The 23,101-nt window shown below is 47.4% G+C and overlaps 3 protein-coding genes across 9 annotated transcripts; 1 reads left to right on the plus strand and 2 right to left on the minus strand.

The window, feature by feature from the left end:
* Window positions 1-4,366: 4,366 nt before the first annotated feature.
* Window positions 4,367-6,845, plus strand: LOC120711591 (protein NONRESPONDING TO OXYLIPINS 2, mitochondrial-like). 6 transcript variants are annotated; one of them, XM_039997209.1, is made up of 4 exons: window positions 4,367-4,683; window positions 4,792-4,913; window positions 6,161-6,202; window positions 6,411-6,845. In XM_039997209.1, the coding sequence occupies exons 1-3, from the start codon at window positions 4,553-4,555 to the stop codon at window positions 6,178-6,180; spliced, it is 273 nt and encodes a 90-aa protein (XP_039853143.1). In that variant the 5' UTR covers window positions 4,367-4,552; the 3' UTR covers window positions 6,181-6,202; window positions 6,411-6,845. The 6 variants fall into 6 exon arrangements, with proteins under 6 accessions (XP_039853143.1, XP_039853141.1, XP_039853139.1 ...); XM_039997207.1 differs by lacking the exon at window positions 6,411-6,845 and having other exon boundaries at window positions 4,368-4,683; window positions 6,161-6,405; XM_039997205.1 differs by lacking the exon at window positions 6,411-6,845 and having other exon boundaries at window positions 4,368-4,683; window positions 5,747-6,378.
* A 959-nt stretch (window positions 6,846-7,804) lies between these two features.
* Window positions 7,805-10,876, minus strand: LOC120711639 (remorin 4.2-like). Its single transcript, XM_039997238.1, has 6 exons — window positions 10,252-10,876; window positions 9,486-9,585; window positions 9,180-9,395; window positions 8,893-9,103; window positions 8,436-8,517; window positions 7,805-8,348 (listed from the first exon to the last, which is right to left on the minus strand). Exons 1-6 carry the CDS (start codon window positions 10,744-10,746, stop codon window positions 8,157-8,159), a joined length of 1,296 nt encoding a protein of 431 aa, XP_039853172.1. The 5' UTR covers window positions 10,747-10,876; the 3' UTR covers window positions 7,805-8,156.
* Window positions 10,877-11,227: 351 nt separating this feature from the next.
* Window positions 11,228-15,214, minus strand: LOC120711627 (F-box protein At5g51370-like). 2 transcript variants are annotated; one of them, XM_039997221.1, is made up of 3 exons: window positions 13,635-15,214; window positions 11,794-12,055; window positions 11,228-11,707 (listed from the first exon to the last, which is right to left on the minus strand). In XM_039997221.1, the coding sequence occupies exons 1-3, from the start codon at window positions 14,792-14,794 to the stop codon at window positions 11,639-11,641; spliced, it is 1,491 nt and encodes a 496-aa protein (XP_039853155.1). In that variant the 5' UTR covers window positions 14,795-15,214; the 3' UTR covers window positions 11,228-11,638. The 2 variants fall into 2 exon arrangements, with proteins under 2 accessions (XP_039853155.1, XP_039853163.1); XM_039997229.1 differs by having other exon boundaries at window positions 11,228-11,704; window positions 13,635-15,211.
* Between the last annotated feature and the right edge of the window lie 7,887 nt (window positions 15,215-23,101).

The raw sequence follows: 23,101 nt of genomic DNA on the forward strand, positions 1-23,101 counted from the left end.
CAGGAGACAGTGTCTTATCCTTCTTTCCCACCAAGACCTCTCCTGAAAATGTATCCCATATATTCTTTGTTTTATCTTGTAATGGAGGTAGCAGACCTGATGTCCTTGATGCAGCTTTCGAAACACGACATCACAATAGATTGCCAAATCTTAACGTCACTTTGTTATTCTTGTCAAAGTCGATGAGCTCATAAAAGATATCATATATTGCCTTCACACTCCCACCTACATGTACTGTCACCCTACAACAAAAGCAAAATTTCATAAGCCACTGTAATTCTGAAACATGTGTAATTTTAAAACATGTGAGCCACTGTGTAAAATTGAAGCAATATTTAAAAATGCAGAATACTTACCCTCCAGATGAGTTGTCCATATCAAATGGAATAGCTTATATGAAGCCGGGCAATTCCTTAACCTGCTGGAGGCTGACAATTCCTTAACCTAGTTTTTGAAGACATGCCAACAACCCGAGCCAAGTTGGAGGCCTTCTGTGTTTCGATTCCTTCTAAGGATGTGACGGCGAAATACAATGAAATATAAATTGTCATCTTAGATCAATAAATTTACCTTATATGATCTAATATGAGAGCTGTATAGTTGTAGGATATGCAATGAACTAATTCTAGGGGCTTCCTTGTCCTTCAGAAGATTGAACTGGGGATTGGCCAAGTGGTTAGGGAGGGGAGTGGCATGGACCATGGATTCTTCTAAAGCAATCAGAAAAGGGGATAGTTGTATCTCCCTTTTTTTTGCAAGATCTTAAGCAATTTCCTATGATAGCGGCCTCCACCATGAACATCAACGGGGATGATTGGAACGTTTGCCTTAGTTTTCTGCTATGAGCAAAATCACGATTTTTCAGGATCAGCTATCAAATTGTTCTTCATTTTTTGTGTGAGAGAGGATCCATCGCCTTTGCCATCTGCTCACATGGAAGGAAACACAAAATAGTCTGTACTCAATTTATTCATCTCCAAAAAAAATTTAATTGCTCACACTAATGCACATAGGCTGTTTGAACTGACTAAGGAAAAGTATAAATGGATTATAAATCCTACTCACATAGTTGATATAAACACTGATTTCTAATTTTAAAAGTTCTGGTTTAACTAAAACTAAAGTGCAGGCCCCAGTCCCAAGATTCCCCACCCCCAGGTATACGTAGAGTATAGGTGTTAGGCATTTAGGCAGTCACATACATGAGTATGTATAGGTTTAAGTTTTGGTGTGTTGCAGATTTCGTACAGCGAGTTCTAGAGTTCCAATCGTTTTTTCTTAAGAAAATTCCTTGTGTGGCCCTAAAACAAATGGTACTTCCTTCTATGGTCTTGAAAAGTTCAAACTCCCTTACTTGACCTCGTTTTTATCTTGTATCCCTTGGCCCTACCTATCGTCAGCTCTGTTAGACACTTCCGTTAAGGCCATGAACGTCGGCGCCTGCAGTCATAAAGGCCGTCATTCCCGCCACCGCGACTGCTCATGAGCTCCTTCCACCTGCGCACACTGCACTCCCCTACACCAGCCGCGAGGCTTCCCCACGGTCCTCCTGGTCTCCAACCTCGAGACCATCTCCGGCTGCTTCGAAACCTAGCTCGTGTATGTCTGCCCCGCCCCGGCCGCGGGCTTCCCCGCCATGGCCACGGATGTTCGCGCCGCCCTGCCGGCCTTCCTCTCCTGCTTCTTCCCCTTCGCAGGCCACGTCGTGGCCTACGCCTCCACTGGCGTGCCCAAGGTCGCCGGTGACAGCGCCAGCATGAAGCTCGTGGTGGCTGAGGCAGCGCGCGGCTAGCGGACGTCGACTTCACCAGTTTGCATTGGGTGGAAGCTACCAGACGCGGATTAGTTGCTCAATTTTTAATGATGCTCCGAATTTTGTGTGGCTAAATCTCTATCAATTTTTTTTCGTCGATAGGATGGGAGAGGAAGGAAACTGGAAAACTTACCCGTATCTGTGGTCGGCGTAGCAGGGTAGTAGGATCGACAACAACGTCTCGTCAATGTCGAAGATCCTGGCATCGCGGCGCGAGCGTAGGCAGTGGACTCCCGCGCCTTGAGGTCGATGTCAGAGAGGCATGGAGCGCTCATGTGGTGGGCTTGCACGTGCGCTGCACACTCCACTGGCATGACCTCCCACGGTGCCAGGTTGTTGGCCTCCACCGCGAGCCGCTAGTCGCGCAGCGCACGTCCGCCGCCGGCATGTCGTTCAGCCCCTCTTCTGCGCCTGTGCCAGCGACGGGAGCTCGATAACGAGTGGGCGTAGCAGGAGGAACTGTTGCGCTGCCGCTGGTGTAGGTAAACGGGTAGACTATACTGGCATCACTATCGCATATACCCAAGATACTTACGAGTAAAAGATCATAGATCGTTACCATTAGATGCGCAGCGCAGCGGAAAAAGTCGCGCGTCGATGTAGAGGAAGTAGTCGATCACGTCCCACGAATTGAGCTCATCGTACTTGATCCCAACAACTGATCAGTGCAGCAGTCGCAGCAACGACTCTACGGAGTCCACATGTACGGGGATGAAACGCCGGGCGTCGGTGTGCTAGCACCGCACGCACGGCATGGGCGGCGGCCGAGAGAGAGAGGGAGGGGCGGCGGCTAGGAGGTGACGCGGTTCACCGGGGTCTCGCCCCCTAGCCCCTCCCTCGTATATATAGGGCGTACTAATGGGCTTCTATCTCATAGGCCCATTAGTAATCCTAATTCTTCTTAGATCAATATCTTCTTGGGCTTTTAAACCGTATTATGATGATGGACTCTTGGGCGTATCAGCAACAGCTGCCACCGCGTCTGGGCGGGTCCGGCGCATGCTGCCGCTCAGAGTGGCTCGTCGACGGCCACCCCCGCCTTGACCCCTCTAAATTCGACGTGCGCACCGTGCGGCATCCAGTTCAGAGGGGGCCACGGCGGAGCACACACTGGCCGCGCCGGAGCTCAGGGAGTGTAGCGCAGGTGTAGGGGGAGCGAAAGAAAAGGTTCGGCAGGAAAGGGAAACAACACAGAGAGATCCGAATCCAGTTTGTTTCCTCCTCAATTATATTTAGTGGGTGCGGTTATATGTCGCCAGAGGTGATAATTCTATCAACCAGCACCTGAGGACTCCTTCCCCACCAACTATATTTAGTGGGCTGTCAGTTTAATAGTCCGGTGCATTGACTATTTGCGAGTACTCCACCCGTGGTAAAAAGAAATCTATTCACCGTATCATAATCATGACATCATGCAGCACATTTCAACGATAGCGGCTCTGTTTAGATCCGTAAAATGGTGTAAAAAGAGTCACATCGGATATTGTAGCACACTGTAGTATTTTTCGTTTGTTTGTAGTAATTGTTGTCCTACCATGATCTAACTAAGCTCAAAAGATTCGTCTCGTCGTGTACATCAAAACTATACAATTAATTTTTTTATTTACCTACATTTAATACTCCATGCATGAGGTAAAAGATTTGATGTAATAGGTGAATAGTGAAGTTTGGAGAGAGAAATTTTGGAACTAAACACAGTAAAAAAAATGTGTTAGAAAAGTAAAAGACATATTAGAAAAGTAAAAGATATAAAATGGTGACTCTACGTGCAAGAGACATCCAATATAAAAAATTCATAGATCCCAAACTGAGTATCTAAATTAAATTTGTTATGATGAGATCTTCAAATCAAAACTACACTTGACGATATTTAAAATATTTTTTAAAAATATTTTTTTAATATTAGATAGTTAATTTTGACTAGAACAAATACATTAACGACGAGAAAAAATAATTGCTTTATATGAATGAAAAGGTTACATAGTGTGAACATTTAAAACATGAACAAATGAATACACATCACAGAACAATTTAGTCTACAAATTGAATAAAAAAATTTAATATCACAAACAAATGATTGTATATAGAAAAAGAAATATTAAAAATCAGGAATAAATAATTAAGTATATTCAATAGAGACATTCAATACAAAGATGATTATATACCGACCAAGATAATATTAGACGTCAAGAATAATTGATTATAATACGTGGACTAAGAATTAACATGAGTATCGAGAAAAACAATATTAACAATACTAGGAACACTATGGGAAATTTATGAGAAAAAACTTGTATACTCAAAAATAATTATACGCACTCACATGGTTTGCGTGCTCGGTTTTAGAATTGTATTTATTTTGGTACGGAGGGAGTACATCCGTGACGTATCTTTGTGGGCCCCTCCGATTGGAATTCCGTCTGCCAGAGCCCAATATTTGTATCTTTGCAGGCCTCCTATCTATCGGTCAGCCCAGTTCGGCCCACCACTGAAGAATGGAGACGGGGGCAACGTTCGCAACGGCCGCATAATGGGCTCAACGGCCCAGCACTCCCGTTCCCCCTCTCCAAGGAAAGCGAGCCCCATTCTGATCCTGCCGATCCGTGGCGCTGGCGCCGCCGCCGCCGCCGCCGCATCGCATTCCCCCGACACGCCGAAACCTAGCTCCTCAATTCTCACCGCCCACCCCTCTGACACCCCCCCCCATCCCCGGTCTCCGCGCCCGGAACCCGCGGCGAGATGGCCTCGACCTGCTTCCGCGCCGCCGCTCGCGTGGCCTCCGCCGTCGGCCGGTCGGCGGCGGCGGCCCGCCCCGCCACGTTCGCTGGCCGCGCCGCCTCCGCTGCCAGCCGCGCCCCGTGCTTCTCCAGGTGACGGTCGCCGCTCCTCTGTTCCCTTGCCGTTGTCGTTGTCGCATTAGTGCCGGTGAGAGCGTCCGGTTGCCGGATCTGTGATGGACGGACTGTGGCTGCGTGCAGGGTTCCGGTGGAGCTCGGGTGCTGCGCGGGGTTGTCGCTGCTGCCGCTGCACAGCGCGGTGGCGGCGGCCAGACTGACGTCGCGGCTGAGCACGGACTCGAGCTGCCGTGCTCTCTCTCAGGGTATCCTCTGTCGCACCTATCCCGGGCTTTAACATCGTAAGATTATGCTCTTGTCCGTGTTTGCTTTGCTTTCCATTTGGCTGAGAGCAGCATTTTGTCTATTTTGTTTTCCTTCCCTCACGAGTAGATTCATACCTCTGCGTGCTTGAAGAAACTGGTGTGCTTGTTTGATCTTCCCTCAAATAAACGGCACTTATGTTCTTCTGTTGTAACATCGAAATGTCATCCTAACCATTTTAGCTGACCATGTTCAACAAAAAAACGTCTCTATTTCTCTGAATGCTGTCTGCTATTCCCTGCAGTGTGTAATACATGATTGCCTTAGTCTCTGAACTGAAAGTAAAGCACATGTAAATAATGAAGCCATGAATGTTGAATGCACGCATCCTTCATTTGATGGCTATATATTTAGATGGTTCCAGTATTGTGATTCTTGTGCATGTATAGGAAACGTCAAAATAAATCCATGCCAGACGTCCCAACATTGATTTTGGAACTATAATGTACTAGTTATGTTGAAATTGCAATGGTGATTTTCCCTATTCTCATTCCTTCCACAAGGATAACTTTCTTTTAATAGGTAGGAATAAGGCTGTAGTAGATAACCTAGTAATTTTCTAGATTACAGTCTCTGTAGGGAGGTTGTTTAGTAGCTTAAGACGTCTTATTAAGACGTCTTATATGTTTATGTTCTATAAAGAAAATTTCAATCAGGCTTTGTAAAGCAAGACAACATAGTGTTTTGCATGCCATGATGATTACTCAGATTCACTTATTCAAAAATATTCTTTGGTGAGCTGAGGTCAATTAAGCAAGACATTTGGTTTCTGCAGGCACTGCTGCAGGCACATGACTTTGCTATTTCTTGAAAGATTTTACTGGGAGCTTGCTGTTTTGCTTCATACAATCATGAAGAATGAGTACTTTAACATGCAAAATTGTAATGGAAGAGTAGAGTTTGTTATTTATCTAAAAGTACTAGCTACCTCTGTTGAGGAATGCCTTGGTGCAATAATGTGGCATCCTTTTCGAATGTTTTACACGGTAGTTGACCATTCACTTGAGTCAATATTTCTGGGTGCAATGCTTAAATTGTGTCTCTTTCGTTCTTTCTTTCTTTGCATTTTATTTGAGACTCCTGTTTGCATTTTGAGAGAGCTGCATGCCTGCTTGATATTTTTGTTCAACAGAGAATTTTAATCTGGTCGCCGTTGTAGTTTACCATATGATCACTCTTCTTTTCTCAGATGAAAATGATGGTACGTGAAACATTTACGCAATGTCTTAAGGTGGGTGCTTGGATATTTGGCAATGATGCATGCTTGTTACCGCGACAACCACATTTTAGTCATAGAGCTTATGCTTTAGAGCCACTTGTAAAGTATTTTTTGCTACTGTGGGGGCTCACATGCAATGCTACACTGTATGCTTCATACTTATAATTGAAGAATGATTAAATTTCCAATCCTCTGATGTATGCTTTATTTTTTTATATAGAGATGGGTCTATCTGTTCCAAGGTGATAAACCGCTGGAAGACCTGCTCATGTCTTGCTATTGGGCTGAAATGATTTTTTTAGAGTAGGTATCTATATGAACGTCGGCAGCACTACTATTTTTTTTTACCTTATTTACAATCTTGGCTATATGATATTGTTCAAGGTTTTGAGTTAATGCCTTTTGATATCCTTTGATAAAAGAAAACATGCCAGGACGGTATACTGCTTGCTGATGCCCGGGCTGTATTCGCCCAGCACAATTCTGAATACCCTTTCTGTTATAATAGGACCGGAAGGAATGATTTGATAATTGTGTTGATGAGTATCCTAGTATTGCATTATGTGCCATTGGTTTCTTTAAATTTGTCAATGAGATTGTCTGCACCTGAATAGTGGTTTTCCTAGTTCGAGCCATGAAGTTTGCTTTGGTTTCATCTAGCTATGAATGGAAGTCTCGTGTATGTTTAATTCTCCAGTACATACTGTTCTCATTATCGATAGCTATCATGAATTCAATTCATATCAGCTTATAAATTCCAGATCTCGTGTCTGTGATTGTGCGTCTTGCGCTTGTATTCTTGCACCGTCGTTGATGGAATTGACAATGCCGGTCTTTAGAAAATGTGCGTCTGCTGTCTGTGTCGGCACTAGAATTCTCGTTCTGAGCCTGTGAATCTGCGATGGCCGATGGTACGGCCGGAAGGCGAGGCGAAGGGAAACTAGGCTGCTCTGGGTCGGAACATAAAAGAAATGAAGCGGCGAAGGGAAACTAGGCTGCTCTGGGTCGGAACATAAAAGAAATGAAGCGCCGATCGCTTTCCTCTGATTCGGTGTTTAGGTTCACATTTGGTTTCTATGTTCAGGCCAGGACAACAATAGGGCGGATTCGACGTCGCCTTTGGACCAGTATTGCTGGCATCGCCACGCCCTGACAGCATCTATCACCTGCGCAATGTGTGATTAGGAGCTTGTATCGGCCAAGCAAGCATGCTGGCGGCTGATTCTGAACCGGTTAGGGGAATTCGCTGTCAAAGCCCAGGCGCCAACACACCTTTTCTTTTTCTTTTCAATGTTTGAGAAACGCCGACACACCTAGCTGCAAGACTGATTGGAGCACTCGACAGGACATCTTCCGACTTCCAAGGGAGAAACAGACGTGATCGGCCCTCATTCGTGTAGAGTTTTTTTTTTCCTCACTCTGAGTTCAAATCCGTCAAAGATTAGATCAACTCTACGTGATAGATCTGTCAGAGAATAACGGGGACATCCAAATGGATCTAGGGAAAATTCGATTTGAAGCATTGAAAGATGTTATGGAAATTTCACATGAAACCACCATTCAGTGCATAAATTGTTGGGAGACTCAGATCGAGGAGTGTTAGCTGAAGTTGTGTATAAAGAATAAGATCTCAACAGGCATTGTTCATCACATCATACTCATAAAGCCGAAGTGCTGCTGTACACTAATACAACACACACAGCAAAATTTCCAATTTACAGGAGTCAAGCATATGTTATCGTTCAACGTACAAGAAAGTTGTTCATGTCATGTTCAAAACTTCCATCATCAAGAATGGGGTAATCACAGATATATGCACTTGTTTTTTTCTTAATACGCCATATACTAATTTCAAGTATTTAGCAGCTGATTTCACTCATATTGCTCTTGCCACGCGGGCATCACCAATAGCTTTCACGGTTTGGCAAACCAGCTTCTCTGGGACAGGCAGAAACGAAGAGCTAGATCACAGAAAAGCCAGTGACCAGGGGAGCTTTCCTGTCCTTGACATCTTCACCAGTGCTCTCTCAACACCAGCGATCTGATTGGTAGTGGCTGCCTGCTCCTTGACTTTCTTCTTATCAGCTTTCCTTTGCGCACGCTTTATCTCCTTTTGCATCTTCTCTCCCGCTTCCGCTCTCTTCTTCTCCAAGATCAACTGTTTTCAATCGAGATACACAGGAGGGTTTGAAATTAGGAAAGCAATTCTACCCGTTTAATATAGAACTACTGTTATCAAGCATACCTCAGTATTTCTCATCTTCTGCCTGGCCTTTGCGATCTTGTTCCTCTGCCAATCGTCAATATCGGTTTCTTTCCTTTTCAGCCTAATTGATTTAAGTAAGATTATTAGTGCTCTGATTAGGGGAAAAAAATCAAACCCGTGGGCTATCAAATTTAAAATTTCAACACTCACAAAAAATGTTCAAAATTTCAACAATTAATGCATAGTGACTACTCACAGAAGCTCCTGTTTTCATACCGACACCAATAATGAATTGACCTTGTCACTTCAAACATGATTTCAGGATAAAGGAACATTAGTGCTACACAATTATCTAATGGACCATTTGAAAATAAGATCTGATCATAGCGATACAAACTTGCTATACTATAATTCTTTCTTTTAGTTAATGATAATAAAGGTAATTTACAAAAGCAAAAAATAAAGATGTTATGAAAGATGAGATAAGAAGGATTACTTTTCTATGAGGTTTGCAACCTGTGCATCCTTCCAGGCAACCAACTTGGCATGGACAAAATTGCCTTGGGATTTTAACCCAGAGGCCGGGAGCCATCTCTCCATCCTTGGCACTGGAACTGGACAGTTCTCACCGTCTGAATCGCCAAATGAACGATCACTATGGTTGCCACCCTCAAAAGCACCATCAGACTCAAAATTCCAATCACGAGCTGCAATATACATGATTGTCTCAAAGTTCAGATTATGCCGAAGATCTAATGAACACCATGAGATTCAGACCAATACCTGAGGATATACGAGACGACACAGTCTCAGTCTGCCATTCCTTTTGATCGCCTCCTTCGTCCTCCCCTTCACTGACTTTGGGCAATCTCCATTCATTGATAGCATCTATTGCACCCACACGCTGACGGAAGTTATGTGAGGAGCGAACTCGGCGCATCAATCTCGCTGGTGTGGCCTTGTGGATGAATCTTGGAGGCACTTGATTAGTCCCATCAACTGCATATTTGAAATTGGTTTACTCAGCATGCCCTGCAAATAAAATGAGCATCTGATCTATGAATATAAGAGACAAGTGAAAGGCGGTACCTCTCCTATCCAGCCTGGGTGTCTGTATTCTGATGTTTCGTGGTGTAGCAGAAGGTTTCATGAAATCTGCTCTGGTTGGCAACCTCCCTTGCTCTTCTTCCTGCAGTAGTATATTTGGATTATTAATTCCTGCTTCAGTCTGGGTTATGAAAGATCAAATGAATAGCGAAAATAACAAAGTGCTGATCAAACTCGGAGCTGCATGTAACAATTGGATGGAACCAGACACTAAATAACCCGATTATTGTTTGATGAGGCGATGTTAAGCAAATATGTGCAACGATCAAGACGAGTAAATATAGCTCTGAATTTTGGCCCTCTCCAGAATTGGCAAACAAAAATGTGACAACTGACAACAAGTCCAAATCGTCAGAAGTTCAACCTTTGCTGCTTGTAAGTTAACTAGCCTGGGAATTTCCTGAAAATTCGACTACTCCAGCAACATTAACCCATATAAAATTCATGAAAAAAACGAGACAATGGTACGAAATTGAGTCATTTGTTCCTATAAGGCATGGATGATACTGAGCTACTCTATCCAAGAAAGAAGAAACAACCTACAGCAGAAAAGAAAACTAACATCGATTTATCGGCATGTTCCAACAGCATTCAAGAACCGCGAACTACTAAGTAAGCAATCAAGATCGAATGCAGGCGGCAGGCTAAATCAAGAACCAAGAACCGTGGCGCCACCTCCGTCTCGAGCAAGAACTATCCGGGACAGTGGAAAGGGACACCAGGAAGGCAAAGAACAGAAAAAACTGACCATCTGTGGCGTGACGAACGAGGCGTCGTCGTCTGCGCCGTGGGGCTCGCGGTCGTCCCCGCCGCCGCCGCGGCTGCTCACGGGGCTGCAGATCGGGGACGGCGACGCGGGGCGGTGCTTGGTGAGCGAGCCGGCGCTCCACGCGGCGCAGCTGCCGTAGGACGAGGCCGGGCGGCGGCCGTAGTGCCCGCCGCGCCCGCCCATGGCGGCCATGGCGAGCAGCATCTGCGTGCTCCGCCCCACGGAGGCCTCGACCTGGGGCACCGGATCCGGCTCCGCATCGGCGGCGTAGCAGGGGGCGCCCCGCGAGGCCTCGGAGCGGGCCGGGGAGGAGCCCGGCGAGACGCGGGAGGCCGCGGTGGGCTCGCCGATGCAGGGGAGCGGGATCGGAAGCGGGGGGAGGTGGTCGGCGCGGCGCACGTTGGTGCTCCCGCAGGAGGAGACGCCGTCCGGGACGGGGGGCGGGGCGCCTGCGGCGGCGGGGACGGCGGCCATCTTCTTGGTTTCTTGCTCTTCTCCTTGAGAAGTTCAGAGTTGAGGCCTTCACGTTCCCCCCCAAAAAAAAAGAGTTGAGGCCTTCACCCTCCCCCTCTCTCTCTTCTTTCTTGATTAGTTGCAGAGCGCGCGCGGCCGTTGCGGTTGTGTGCCTTTGATCCCTTGGGGTTGGGGACGACACCGCAAATATTAGGAGTCAGCTCGGGCGTGTCACAGGATGTGTGCGGGCTTCACATGTTAGTTATGCTTCCAGGCCTTTGGGCCGGAGCATGGAATGCTCTACACTGACTGGTGGACCCGCCTTTGCAGCAGCTCTTTTTAAAAAAAAACTATTTTTTTTTAAGAACGTCTTTGCACCAGCTGTGAAGCTCCTTGTATAGAGCAGCGTAGCCCAGACAGGTTAGCAGATACTCCTCAAAACAAAGGTAATGCATAATTTAGACAGATAATAGCAGAAATAAGGTACTCAGGTAGTCAGGTGTGACGGAAAAAATTTAGACAGCAAAATCATGTGCTGTAATGCATAAATTTCTGAAGGTTCTGTCGAGTTAATGGCTAACAAAGTCTGCATAATTTATGAAGGAATGCTTTTGGTCATACATAAGTACTCTAGTCAGGCTCTTTAGAGCAAATCTCAGCTTGTCAGTTACAACTCAGGTACAAACACAATCGGGCGCCTGGTACCGAAAATGTGCTTCTAACTACAGGTTCTGACTAGTTATGATGTGTACTTGATCTGAAGTTGAAGAACAGGTGCCAGACTTTGTGTACAAACGTTTCCCTTTGAGTGTCAAGAAATTCGGCTGCTTTTGTCTGAAGTTCGATGAATTTGGCTCCTGAGCACGAAGAACTTTACTGGAGCGTGCAAAGTTCCTGACTAGCAGCAAGTGAGCTAAGAGGTAACAGCTGCTGGATACTTGAGCACCTTCCCTTTGATCCGTTGGTGGGCCGGTAAGATCTGCTGCAAGAAAGGTCAATCCTTACAGGGCAGACAACAGGTGAAGCGCATCGCAGGGAATGGAGCACCAGGATGATCAGACTTCATACCCTTTTGAAAAATACCCTGCCCTTCTTCCCCATTCCAGTCCCTACAAGGCTCGCAGCAAGAAGTGACTTGTTGTCGGGCCGCCACTTCAGCTCTTTGAGATTGGAGAATAGTTCTGAAAGGGCAGGTGTTATTTCCTCATCCTTGATTTTATTGCAGGAGACAACTTCTAGGCTCTGCAGGTCGCTCCATGAGGTGACAACCGATTCTAGACCACGAGTTGTTAGTAGTGAGCACCTTTCTAATGACAGAAATTTTACTCTCCTGCACAAGATGAAAAAATGACTATGGTTAGGCACAATCATGTACCAGGTCTGATAAATCGTATGTTTCTACACATATAACCAATCCTCTACCCTGCCATAGTACCATATATGGGCAGGTCATATTCATCCAGGCATTTCCAAAGAGGCAAGATAGAAATATCCAGATGAAAGCTAAGGATATTTAGCATTTTACCTGTGGCTGCTAGGTATACCTTTCCCTATCCACTGTTCTGTATCTGATACTATATTGCAAAAGGGGGTATTTTGATAAGTGAAGCAAATGTAACGACACTGGAGATGGTATGATTTTTCTTATGCAAACCTCTACAGTGTAGATGGAAAAATGAGAACGAAACAAAGCTAAGTATCTTTCATCTAGTACTCAAATACATCGAAATGAGAGACAGACAATGAAACAAAAATGGCAACAAAACTCGTGAAGAACCCAGATCAAAGGCATGGAGTAAAAGTAAACATGGGTCCCTGATTACACATGCAAGTCATTAGCTTACAAATGTTTCATGTTTACTCCCACCCAGAGCCCAGAAGGAAGATCAGATATTAGGAACTGTCTGGACATGGTCACATTTACGCACAAATAATATAATAAACTAATAACTTCATATGGGACAGAAAAAACTATCAACGTGCTAGATATATAACCAAAATCTTGATTGCTTCAAATAGTCATGTTATAGTGCTGGGCTTATGATTTTTGGTGGATACAGAAAATGACTTATTTCCTATCTCAATCAAACCCATTTATTCAAGTTTATCTTATCGATATCATGGTTTCATATTGTCATTATTTAGTAAAACTCTCAGTGACGTCTAGATAACCCACAGGCTATTATATATCAAAGCTACATAAATGATATAACATGAGGCTATGAGCATCACTGCCTTAGCCAGGTGGAGACAATAGTTATGAGATGCTGCAGTATGGCTTCTCAGTTGGCACACAAAAAGGGTTTCTGAACAGTGTCAAAACTAACACCATTTCCAGGATATTGATTCCCCCCCCCCCCAACTAAATGCATTTCGAATGGATGGTGCATGTCTGCACTATTGAGATGTATATTTTTCTTCCCCGGTTTGACAAAAAGGACACCAGCAAAGTGTACTTGAACATCAAATGCCTAGCTGCAGTGCTTGTTCCAGGGTCACACAGAGGCAACATCAGTAAACATATAAAAATCTGCTCATGAAGGATATCATGGTGCAGATGTTAGAAGGTTTGCAAGGAGCCATAATTTGCACTCCAAAGTTGCAAGGCAATTCTTTATTTTTTTCAATCACCACTGAACTAGTGGTGACTCCAAACTCTGGTACTAGGGGTCCATGAGTTCCCAGTAATCAAACTTACACAGCCTGACTTCTGACACCTACCAATAGATAACCAAAATGTCATGCACATATCATGTCATTTGTTGCCAGCATGTCACAATCACAGAATAACCATAAATCAGGAAATATGAAACAGTCAAAAGCACAAAACCGTCCCCATTATGCAATCATTACTATATCAGGAAACCAGTAATAATACACTTAAGAAATTCGATTGGTGGTTCTAGTACCTGCATAGGCCAACCAAGGCAAACATATCATCTTCCAGGCCCCAGCAATTCTGGACCTGAATCTCACGGGCGCCCTCACAGACCAGAAAGAGGGCATGGAGGGCACGTCGGTCGCGCAGTTGGCACCGGTGCAGCTGCAGGCTCTCAAGCGTGAGGCAAGCCCCAAGATGTTCAGGCGGCCCAGGATCATCGTCAATCCAGCTGCATCCCTGGAGGCATAGGGTCTTGAGGTTCCCACAGAAAGCGAGCGCAGCAAGCCACCCGCCGTCCATCCTGTGGTCGGCAATGGTGAGCTCCTCAAGCATGGCGCAGCAGCGCCCCACAGCAGCGATGCCGTCATAGCTCCCCTCGCAACCCAGAAGCTCCAGCTTCACCAGCCGCTTGCAGCCATGGGCGAGGATGGTGAGGCCGATGTCCGTGACACCGCCGCCCTCACCGGTCCCATAGAGGGCAGGGGACGCGGCAACGATGCGGAGGATCTGGAGGTGCGCGAAGGCGGAGACCGGGCGGAGGGCGAGGTCGGTGCAGCGGTGTAGCTCGAGCTCCTGCAGCGTCAGGCATCCGCCGGCTATGGCCATGAGGCCGCCGGACTCGGCGGCGGCGGTGGCGGAGAGGCGGCGGAGGTTGGGGAAGCTGGCGGCGACGGCGGCGAGGCCCCGGTCGAGCGCATCGTCGTCGAGGAACCGGCAGGCGCCGAGCGGCGGGTCGGCGCTGGTGTCTAGGGTTAGCGAGAGCGCGCCGCATGTGAGGAGCGGGGCGGCGGCGTGGGGCGCCGCGGCGGTGGGCGCGGCGATGGAGGCCGGGAAGAGGTCGAGGTCGGCGAGGTCCGGGAAGCGGTAGGGCAGGCGGTGCGCGACGAAGCCCCAGTCCCGCACGGCGAGGCGGCGGCGCAGGCGCCCGGCGAGGCGCGTCCACCGCCTGCAGACCAGCGAGGCGGCCCCCGTGAGGTGGGGCTCCGGGAGGCAGGCGAGCACGCGGAGGAGCAGCGCGTCCGGGAGCGCTAGGGTTTGGTCGGGCTCGGGCGGCGGGGCGGCCGCCATGGGGCGCGCGCGGAGGCCGGGCGCGTCCCCCGCGGCCAGCCACAGGTCGGGCCAGCCCTTGAGCAGCTGGCGCTTGCCGAGGCCGAGGCCGCCGTGGCAGCGGCCGCCCGGCTCAGGCATCTACCGCGCCCGGCTCGGCGGCTCCAGCGGGGGTCGCGGGCGCGGCGCCGCGCGGCCGCATGGGGGGCGCGCGCGGCGCGGGCCGGGGCGGCGGCTCCCCCCGATTCGGGTCCTGGCGACTGCCGGGGGGGGGGGGGGGGGGGGCGATTCCGGTGGCGCGCGGCGCGTTGGGGATCTGAGGATTCGAACGAACGCGAACCGCCGCCGGGGCTTGTGGGGGGTTTTGGGATTTGGAAATTGGAAATTGGCGTTGCCTTGCCGCTTGACGGCTTCAGGCGCGGGCGCGGGATAAGAGAAGACCACCGCGAGCGATGTGGCGACCGGCGAGTTCAGGGCTTCCGCTTCCACTTCCACCGGTGAGGAGCGTGTGTGGTGGTGGCCCGGTGCCGGTGTGGGGGGCAAGGCGAACGAGCGTTTTGAAATCCTTTCCTTGTCCCAGCGTGCGACCGTGTTGTTTCGTTTGTTCCGTTGCTTGGTGGGCCGCCCGCCGCTCTTGCGGCCAGGGATTATTATTTCTCGAGAAACGCTTCGTTTTCGGCTGCAAGAAATGGACTGCGTTCTTGTTCCTTCCGCTCACGAGCTGCCTGGAACATCTGGCCTTCGTTTGTTGAGAGAGGAGAGGTACTACTAGAGAGGGATAGTGAGGTTAGTCGCGTTTGGTTGGAAGTAGTAGTTAGTACCACCACTAAGTCTACTATTACTCGTTGGAAGTAGTAGTTAAGTCAGTCTCAATGAAAATGTCATAGATACAGATCTAGACTAAAATTTTAAAAACTGTGTCAGTGAAGGGTCATAACCATGACACTCTTCTCACATTTTATGATATTCCTCTTTTCTCTCTTCTCATATTATTGATATATATTAGCAAATTTAATGTCATGACACTCTTATGACTTATAGTATTGCGAGACTGATGTTAGTACAACCATGCCGAGGCTCTTGAGCTGGGTGGGTCATGGGTGTACTGTACTTCAGCTGTTCAGCATTAGGTGGAGCTCACCTTAAATGCAGTTGAAGATCTGACTGTTACTTCGTCTTTTCTTAAACTGTACGCCTTAGTCTACTTTATTACTGGTTATTCAACTGATGCTTCTCTGATCTCCTTATTTTTGGCGAATCCATTGGCTCACCTCAGCTGCAGTCTGGGCACTTGGTCCAGTCTTGTGCAGTTTCTGACTTGTTCGTCTCAAACAAGCAAAAGTTTGTGCATTTTGGCCCTATGTATGTATACTGATGTACTCTTTTGTTTTAAAATATAAGCTGTTTTGACTTTTAGATTTATATATTTTGTTATATATCTAGATATATGTAGAAGCGAAGGGAAAAATCAAAACGAAATACATCTTGAAACGAAGGGAGTAATTGTAGAAGCTGCGTAGACGTTTACTGATGCGGTACCGTGACTTTTTTGAAGAATGGGCCGGCCCAGCCCAGGTCAACTGAGCTAAGGGCATCTACAATGGCAATTATTATGCCGTCTATTGCTGGTTTATTGTGACTTCCGAGAGCAAACCGGGAAGCGACGGCCTCTGCCGTCCTCTCGCGAGGCGACGGCCTCGTCCCGTTGCCCGAGAGTAAGCGACGGCTTGGCACATCTGTTGTAGCAGCAGCTGTAAGATGTAACGGCGACGACGGATCCTCTGCGAGTTCGTGCTCGCGCTCCCGATTCGATGGGCAAATACTTTGCGCCCGCCCACGTTCGTCACGCCGCGCCGCCGCAACCGCTCCAAGCCAAGCCTCGCTGCTGCCCACGCCATGCTCGCCGGCAACCGCTCGCTACTGCCTGACGGGTGCGGCGCCAGTGCTGGCCTCCGCGCCAAGCCTCGCTGCTGCCCACGCCACACTCGCCGGCAGCCGCTCGCTGCTGCCTGCCTGCCGCAGCAGCCCGCCCTGCCATGGAGGAAGGTGGTCAGTGGAGCATGCAAGCACGGGAGAGAGAAATGAGTGGCTGAGAGACGAGAGAGATGAGTCAGAAATGAGTGGCTGAGAGACGAGAGAGATAGAGAGATGAGTTGGAGATATTCTCGACCCATTTTTACAATAAAACCCTTAGCTATTTTATAAAATAGCCTTTAGCAATTCATGTATTCTAGTTATCTATATTGGTCTATGTTTCTTAAAAAAAATACTATTATGTGATTTTATTTGCATACATAAATGATTCTTTCATGTATGCCACAAAATAATACATAAAGATCTATTTCACATATTTGATCACTATATTTCATGTGTCTAGACATACATTAAATGGCTTGCAGACAGCTACACAGACACCATTGTACATATTGTCTGCTTTGTCGTCTGCGTGCGGTATTCTATACACATACAGGCGACAGCCGTCTAATCATTGTACATGCCCTAAGAAGGATGGGCCATCCAACTTTGCCACTTCTCTAACCCAGTTCATCAGCCCAAAAAAGTGCGACTGACCCGTTGCAGTTAGTTCCGCTTCCGCATGAAATTGCAACCCACTTTACTAAGGGCCTCCGAACAGTTTCTCTTTCATGCCATAGGCCAGCAGGCCACGTTTCTGCTCCGTATAATAATAGGCCCATTACAAGTCTCACATGTCATGTGTGACAAGCCCACTGGCCCCACGGCCCATCATCACACTGTTTTTTTTTGGAAAAAGTCCTATTTACCCCCCTGAACTTATGGCCGAGTCCGAATTTCCTCCCTGGACTCGAAAACCGTCCGAACTAGCTCCTCCGAGTCCTGATACCGGGTAACTTACCTCCCTGGCCGGGTTTTAAGGTAGTTTCGTCCCATCTGGCGCCACGTCGACGCCACGCGGCCTTTATGACGTGGCACGGGCCCACGTGTCAGGTACCGCCGCACCAATACCCCCCGCCGCCGTCCGCTGCCTATCCTGTCGTGGTGTGCAAACACACAGCCGGGTGGCGGAGTGCACCCGCCTAAACCCAGAGGGTGAGTAATCGGGGGTTAGCTAGGATTAGCCCAATCTCAGAGGAAGAACACGATGAACACAGCTGGTTTAGAGTGGTTCGGGCCGCCGGAGCGTAATACCCTACGTCCACTGTGTGTTGTATTGCTTGTGTCCGAGAGCTGAGTCTCGAGAGAGTCTGAGGATCTAGCGGGCGTGCTCTCCCTTTTATATGTCCAAGGGGAGCACGTACACTTAACGGGGCCCCGACATGTGAACCCGGTGATGTATTATAAACTACACTTTGGCCTTCAATACCTCAGATCCGGAGATCTTGTCGTCGGCTTCCGTGCGTAGCTTCTGACCAGGGATGGTCTTGCGCTGTCCTGTCAGAGTAGAGTCTAGTCTCTGCAGCCGCGCGTCGAGGTCATGATGAAGCGCCGAACTACTGACTCAGTCCACTGTAGCATCGTGCAATGTTGCTCCAGTCAGTAGCTGGTCATCATGACTCGTCGCCCATGCGCACGGCGCTGAGTCTTTAATGCTTGTCTTGGTAACTGACGAGCCGTCCCGGTAACTGACGATCCACAGTGTGGACTGACAAAAGCTGCCCCGTGCCCAGAGGCAGTAGAGCCTGCCTCAACCACTCGCACTTAATGCGGGTGGGTGAGGGAGCTTCCAGCGGAAGGCTTGCGCCCGCGCCCGCGTCTGCGTGACACGTGGCGGCTCCGGACCCCTCCCGAGCAGCTAGCTGAGCCGAGAGCTCACGAGGGTCCGGATAGGCACGTGGAGGTCCCGGACCCATCTGTGGGAGTCCAGATGGCTCGTGGAGGTCCCGGACCCACGTGCGGTGGTCCGGGTCCGCGGTCACAGGTGCTGAGCATTTCCACCTCTGGGACATGTGGTGACACCGGACCCGTCCCCGAGCGGGAAGCGGGTCCGGGACCGTTGGCCCGGTGAGATGGAGTCGGACCCCAGGGGTCGGCTGCTCAGCTCCTTAGGGCGTAGTTACGGATAACTACGCGAGTCTTGGCACAGTAGGAGTGGGTACCCCAGTTGCAGGGTACCGACATATCCGATTACCCATTCCCCTTTCTTTCCCAAACCCTAGGCGGCGCTCGTGTTATGCTCCATTCTTTCTCCCCCAGCGACATCCCGTCGGGTGGTGCGTCTCTCGACGGTGGCGTGCGCGGATCCTCGACGGGTAGATCTGCAGGGACGTGGGTGGTGGGTAAAGGCGTCGCCATCGGTGGGGAAAGTAACCACCGGCGGTTGAAATGGTGAGTCCTCGATGCATGTTCCCTGCGACGGATTAGGAATAAGAAATGCTCCTATTGTGGATCTATGTAGTGGGTCCACTAATGTAGGCACCTTTTCGCTAGATCCGAGGATATTTGTTGTAGATGTTTAATGGGAGGCTTCGGTGGAGGTGTATTTTAATCTTGAGTTGGCAATATTAAAATCTTGTGTCGGTCTTGATTAGTGGTGTGTGATACTGAGCATGTCGTTGTTGTTAATTGCATGTAGGTAGTGACTATTCGGTTGGAGTCATGGATCTTCTAGATATGTTGGCAGTGAGGTTCCATTTTGGAGGTCATTTTGTCAACCATGGGAATAAGAGGGAGTATATTAGAGGCAGAGAAGCAATGTCCTATATTGATAGGGACAAGGTATCTTTACCAGAGGTAGTAGGGCACCTGCGCGACCACTTGAATGTCTCTGAAGGAGTTCTGCTGCATTGGTTGTTTCCTGGAATGGAACTGCATGATGGCCTGCGTGTTTTGGTTGATGACAGGGCTTGTCAATTTATGTCAGACATCATTGTTGAACTAGGGGTTGCTGATATTTTTGTTGAGGATGCTCCAGTGGAAAATGGTTCTGGTAATGATTCAGATAGGGAGAGGAATGTCAGTGATTTTGAGGATGAGCTTGTGGATATGCAAGAGAAAATGTCCAAAGATGACTGTGTTGAAGTAATGACAAAGGAGAAGCCAAGTAGGAGAAGACAGCAAAGTAGGGAAGAAGTTGAGAAGCAAATTAAGCGGCTGCAAGAATTTTATAGGAGTCCCAGCAAGAAAGGAAAGGAAGTCATTGTTGCAATACCATCCAACAAAGATGATGTGTCTGCTGAGTCAGAAAATAGTGATTACATGCCTGGTGATGATTGTTCCTCAGAAGAAGATGATGAAGCTGCTGATATCTTGAGAAAATTCAGAGCTTTCAAGAAGAAGTTGAGGAATGGTGAAATGGCTACACTTGATGATATGCTTCTGGGCAGTCAAGCTTCAAAGGGAGCTTAAGAAGAGGTTGAAAGTGAAGGATATGGTACTCCATATTTAGAATCAAATGATGAAGACTCAGTTGATAAAACTAGGCAGTGATGGAGAGTTAAGGCAGAAGAAGGAGCATTATAGGAGGTTCAAGTCAAGTGATGATGTCCCAAAATTTGAGCTGGGGATAAAGTTCAGTGGTAAGAAAGAATTCAAAGAGGCTATCATAGGGTACTATTTGCATGAAAGAAAGGTTGTCAATTTCATCAAGGATGAGCCAACTAGAGTCAGGGCTAAATGTGACTGGGCTCATTGTCCTTGGGTGTGTTTGTGCTCTAGGAACTCAAGGACAATAAGCTGCCAAGTTGCCACATTTAAAGATGAGCACACATGTCCTCCCAGAAGAGATAACAAGCTTGTCACTGCTAGGAAGATAGCTGCCAAGTATGAGAATTTCATAATGGCAAACCCTGGCTGGAATTTTGCCCAGATGAAGAATACAGTCTTAGAAGAGATGTTTGCTGATGCTTCCATCTCCAAGTTGAAGAGAGCTAAGGCAAGTTGTGATGCAGAAAGCATATGATGCAACCAAAGGTCAATATGAGGTGCTATATGACTATCAGTTGGAGCTGCTTAGAAGTAATCCTGGAAGCACAGTTGTGATAAACAAGCTGCCTGATGTTGATCCTCCAACATTTTTGGTTTGGATGGTTGTTTTTTCAAAGGTGCAACAAGTGGTGAACTGCTACAAGCAATTGGAAGGGATGCCAACAACCAAATGTATCCTATTGCCTGGGCTGTCATGGACAAAGAGAACAACATGAACTGGGATTGGTTCTGTGACCTACTTTTCAGGGATATTCAAGTGGGAGATGGGAAGGAGTGGGTGTTCATATCTGACCAGCAAAAGGGTATCCTGAATGCTGTTCAGAAGTGGGCACCAGAAGCTGAACATAGAAACTGTGCCAGGCATATTTATGCAAACTGGAAGGAGTTCTTCAAGAAAGAATGGCAGAAGTTGTTCTGGGGTTGTGCAAAGGCCCCATGCCTAATGCTATTCAATCTTGCTAGAGCTAGGTTGGCAAAAGAGACTAGACCTAGTGCTCAAGCCATATTGAACACACATCCACAACACCTGGAGTAGGGCTTGGTTCAGGTTAGGAAGCAATTGTGACTCAGTGGATAATAATCTCTGTGAGTCATTTAACAAATGTATAGTTGAGGCCAGGTTCTTTTCTATCATCACAATGTTAGAGGCCATTAGAAGAAAAGTTATGATTAGGATTCAGGAGCAGAGATCCAAATCAGAAAGGTTGATGGGGAGAATTTGCCCAAACATCATGAAGAAGCTGAATTCATATCTGAAAATGTCTGGCTACTACCATGCAATAAGTAATGGAGCAGACAAATTTGAGCTCAAACATTGGGATCATAGGTTCACAGTGGACCTACAGGCAATGACTTGCTCTTGCAGGTATTGGTAACTATCTGGGCTGCCATGTTGCCATGCAATATCCAACATATACTTCAAGAAAAATTTTTTGGATCATTACATTGCAGACTGCTACACAGTGGAAAATTTCAGAAAGACTTACATGTACTTCTTAGAGCCAGTTGAAGGACAAGAAAACTAGCCAATCTCTGATAGAGAAAAACTGAAAGCTCCAGGATACATTAAAATGCCAGGTAGACCGAAGACACAGAGGACTAGAGAACCTCATGAAAAACCTAAAGCAACTAAGGTGTCAAGAGTGGGAACTGTAATTAGATGCAACAAGTGCAAAGGTATTGGCCACAATAGGGCATCTTGTGATAGGAAAAATGGTAAAACAACCTCTGTGAGGGCAGTGAAGGTACTTCAGCATTTGTTCCTGCTGGTCCTCCTATGGCTCCTACTGCTACTGAAGCATCAGCATCTGGTACTCAACATGGCAGCATCAGTAGCAAAAGAAAGCTCTCCATGGAAATTGGAAGCCAAGACTCGATTGGGCCCAGTTCTTCTATGTCAAAGGTAAGATCCTATGTTACTTAAAATGTCAGAAAAATACAACATATACTTGATTCATTTTTTTCTTTTTGCTTATACCTTGCAGGGAAAAATTTAGGACTTGTGCACAGCAGGGCCAAAGCAAGGGTTCAAACTGCTCCATCAGGGTCTGCTACAATGCAGCTGACTGCACATGCTCCAAATTCAGCAGCAACATCTACTGTTACTATCAATATGAGGTCTGGATCAGCTTCATCAACATGTTCAGCCCAAGAACCACCAAAGAAGAAACAAGTTAGAAAGAGGGCCACTGCACCAGGCCCTATGCTTCTTCTTCCTCCTTGGGACACCGCAAAGCTGTGAAGTGATTGATCTGTTCATGATGTATGCCAAGCTGTATGGTTGACTGTGTGCTGTATGGTTGAATGTGTACTGTATGCCAAAACTGAATGGTTGTTTGTGTGATGTGTGTGCCAGACTGTATGGCTTATTGGGTGATGTGTGTGCCAAACTTTATGGCTTATTGGTTGATGTCTGTGCTGTGTGCCAAACTGAATGGCTGTTTGTCTTGTGTTTTATATGGCAAACACTATGGTCTTGTGTTTTATATGCCAAAGTGTATGGCACCATGTTATTATGTGCATTGGTTGTGCTTTTCAGCGACATGACATGAACATGTTTTCAACACTGGCTCAACAACATACACAACATCACACAATGACAACTTTGCTTCTAGCACAATCTAGTTGCATTCCACCATTCCAATTCAATTCAGTTCAGAGAGGCCACATGATGCCATTACACGATCCACAAAACAAGTTACCAAACAACACATACTAACAGGTTCCAGCATAGATCACTTGTTAGTACTACAACACAGACCTACCATCCAGATCATTGCCATGCCTAACATGAACTTACTAAAGCTACTACTTCCTGGTGCATCAGTACCAAAAGACTTTTAACACTGCTGGATCCTAACCTAGGCGCATGAAAACTGCAACAGCAGCAGCTGGAACAGCCAATCCAATCAGCAAGACCGTTTTCATCAAAGACTTCTGCGCCGAAGCTTTGTTCACAGCTTTCAGAGCTTGATTCTCCACCTTCAGGGCACTAATTTCCTCCTTCAGTTGCTCCATCTTCACCACGGCATCCGCAAGAGCAGC

The sequence above is a fragment of the Panicum virgatum genome, chromosome 1K, assembly GCF_016808335.1.
Source record: "Panicum virgatum strain AP13 chromosome 1K, P.virgatum_v5, whole genome shotgun sequence".
NCBI lineage: Eukaryota > Viridiplantae > Streptophyta > Magnoliopsida > Poales > Poaceae > Panicum > Panicum virgatum.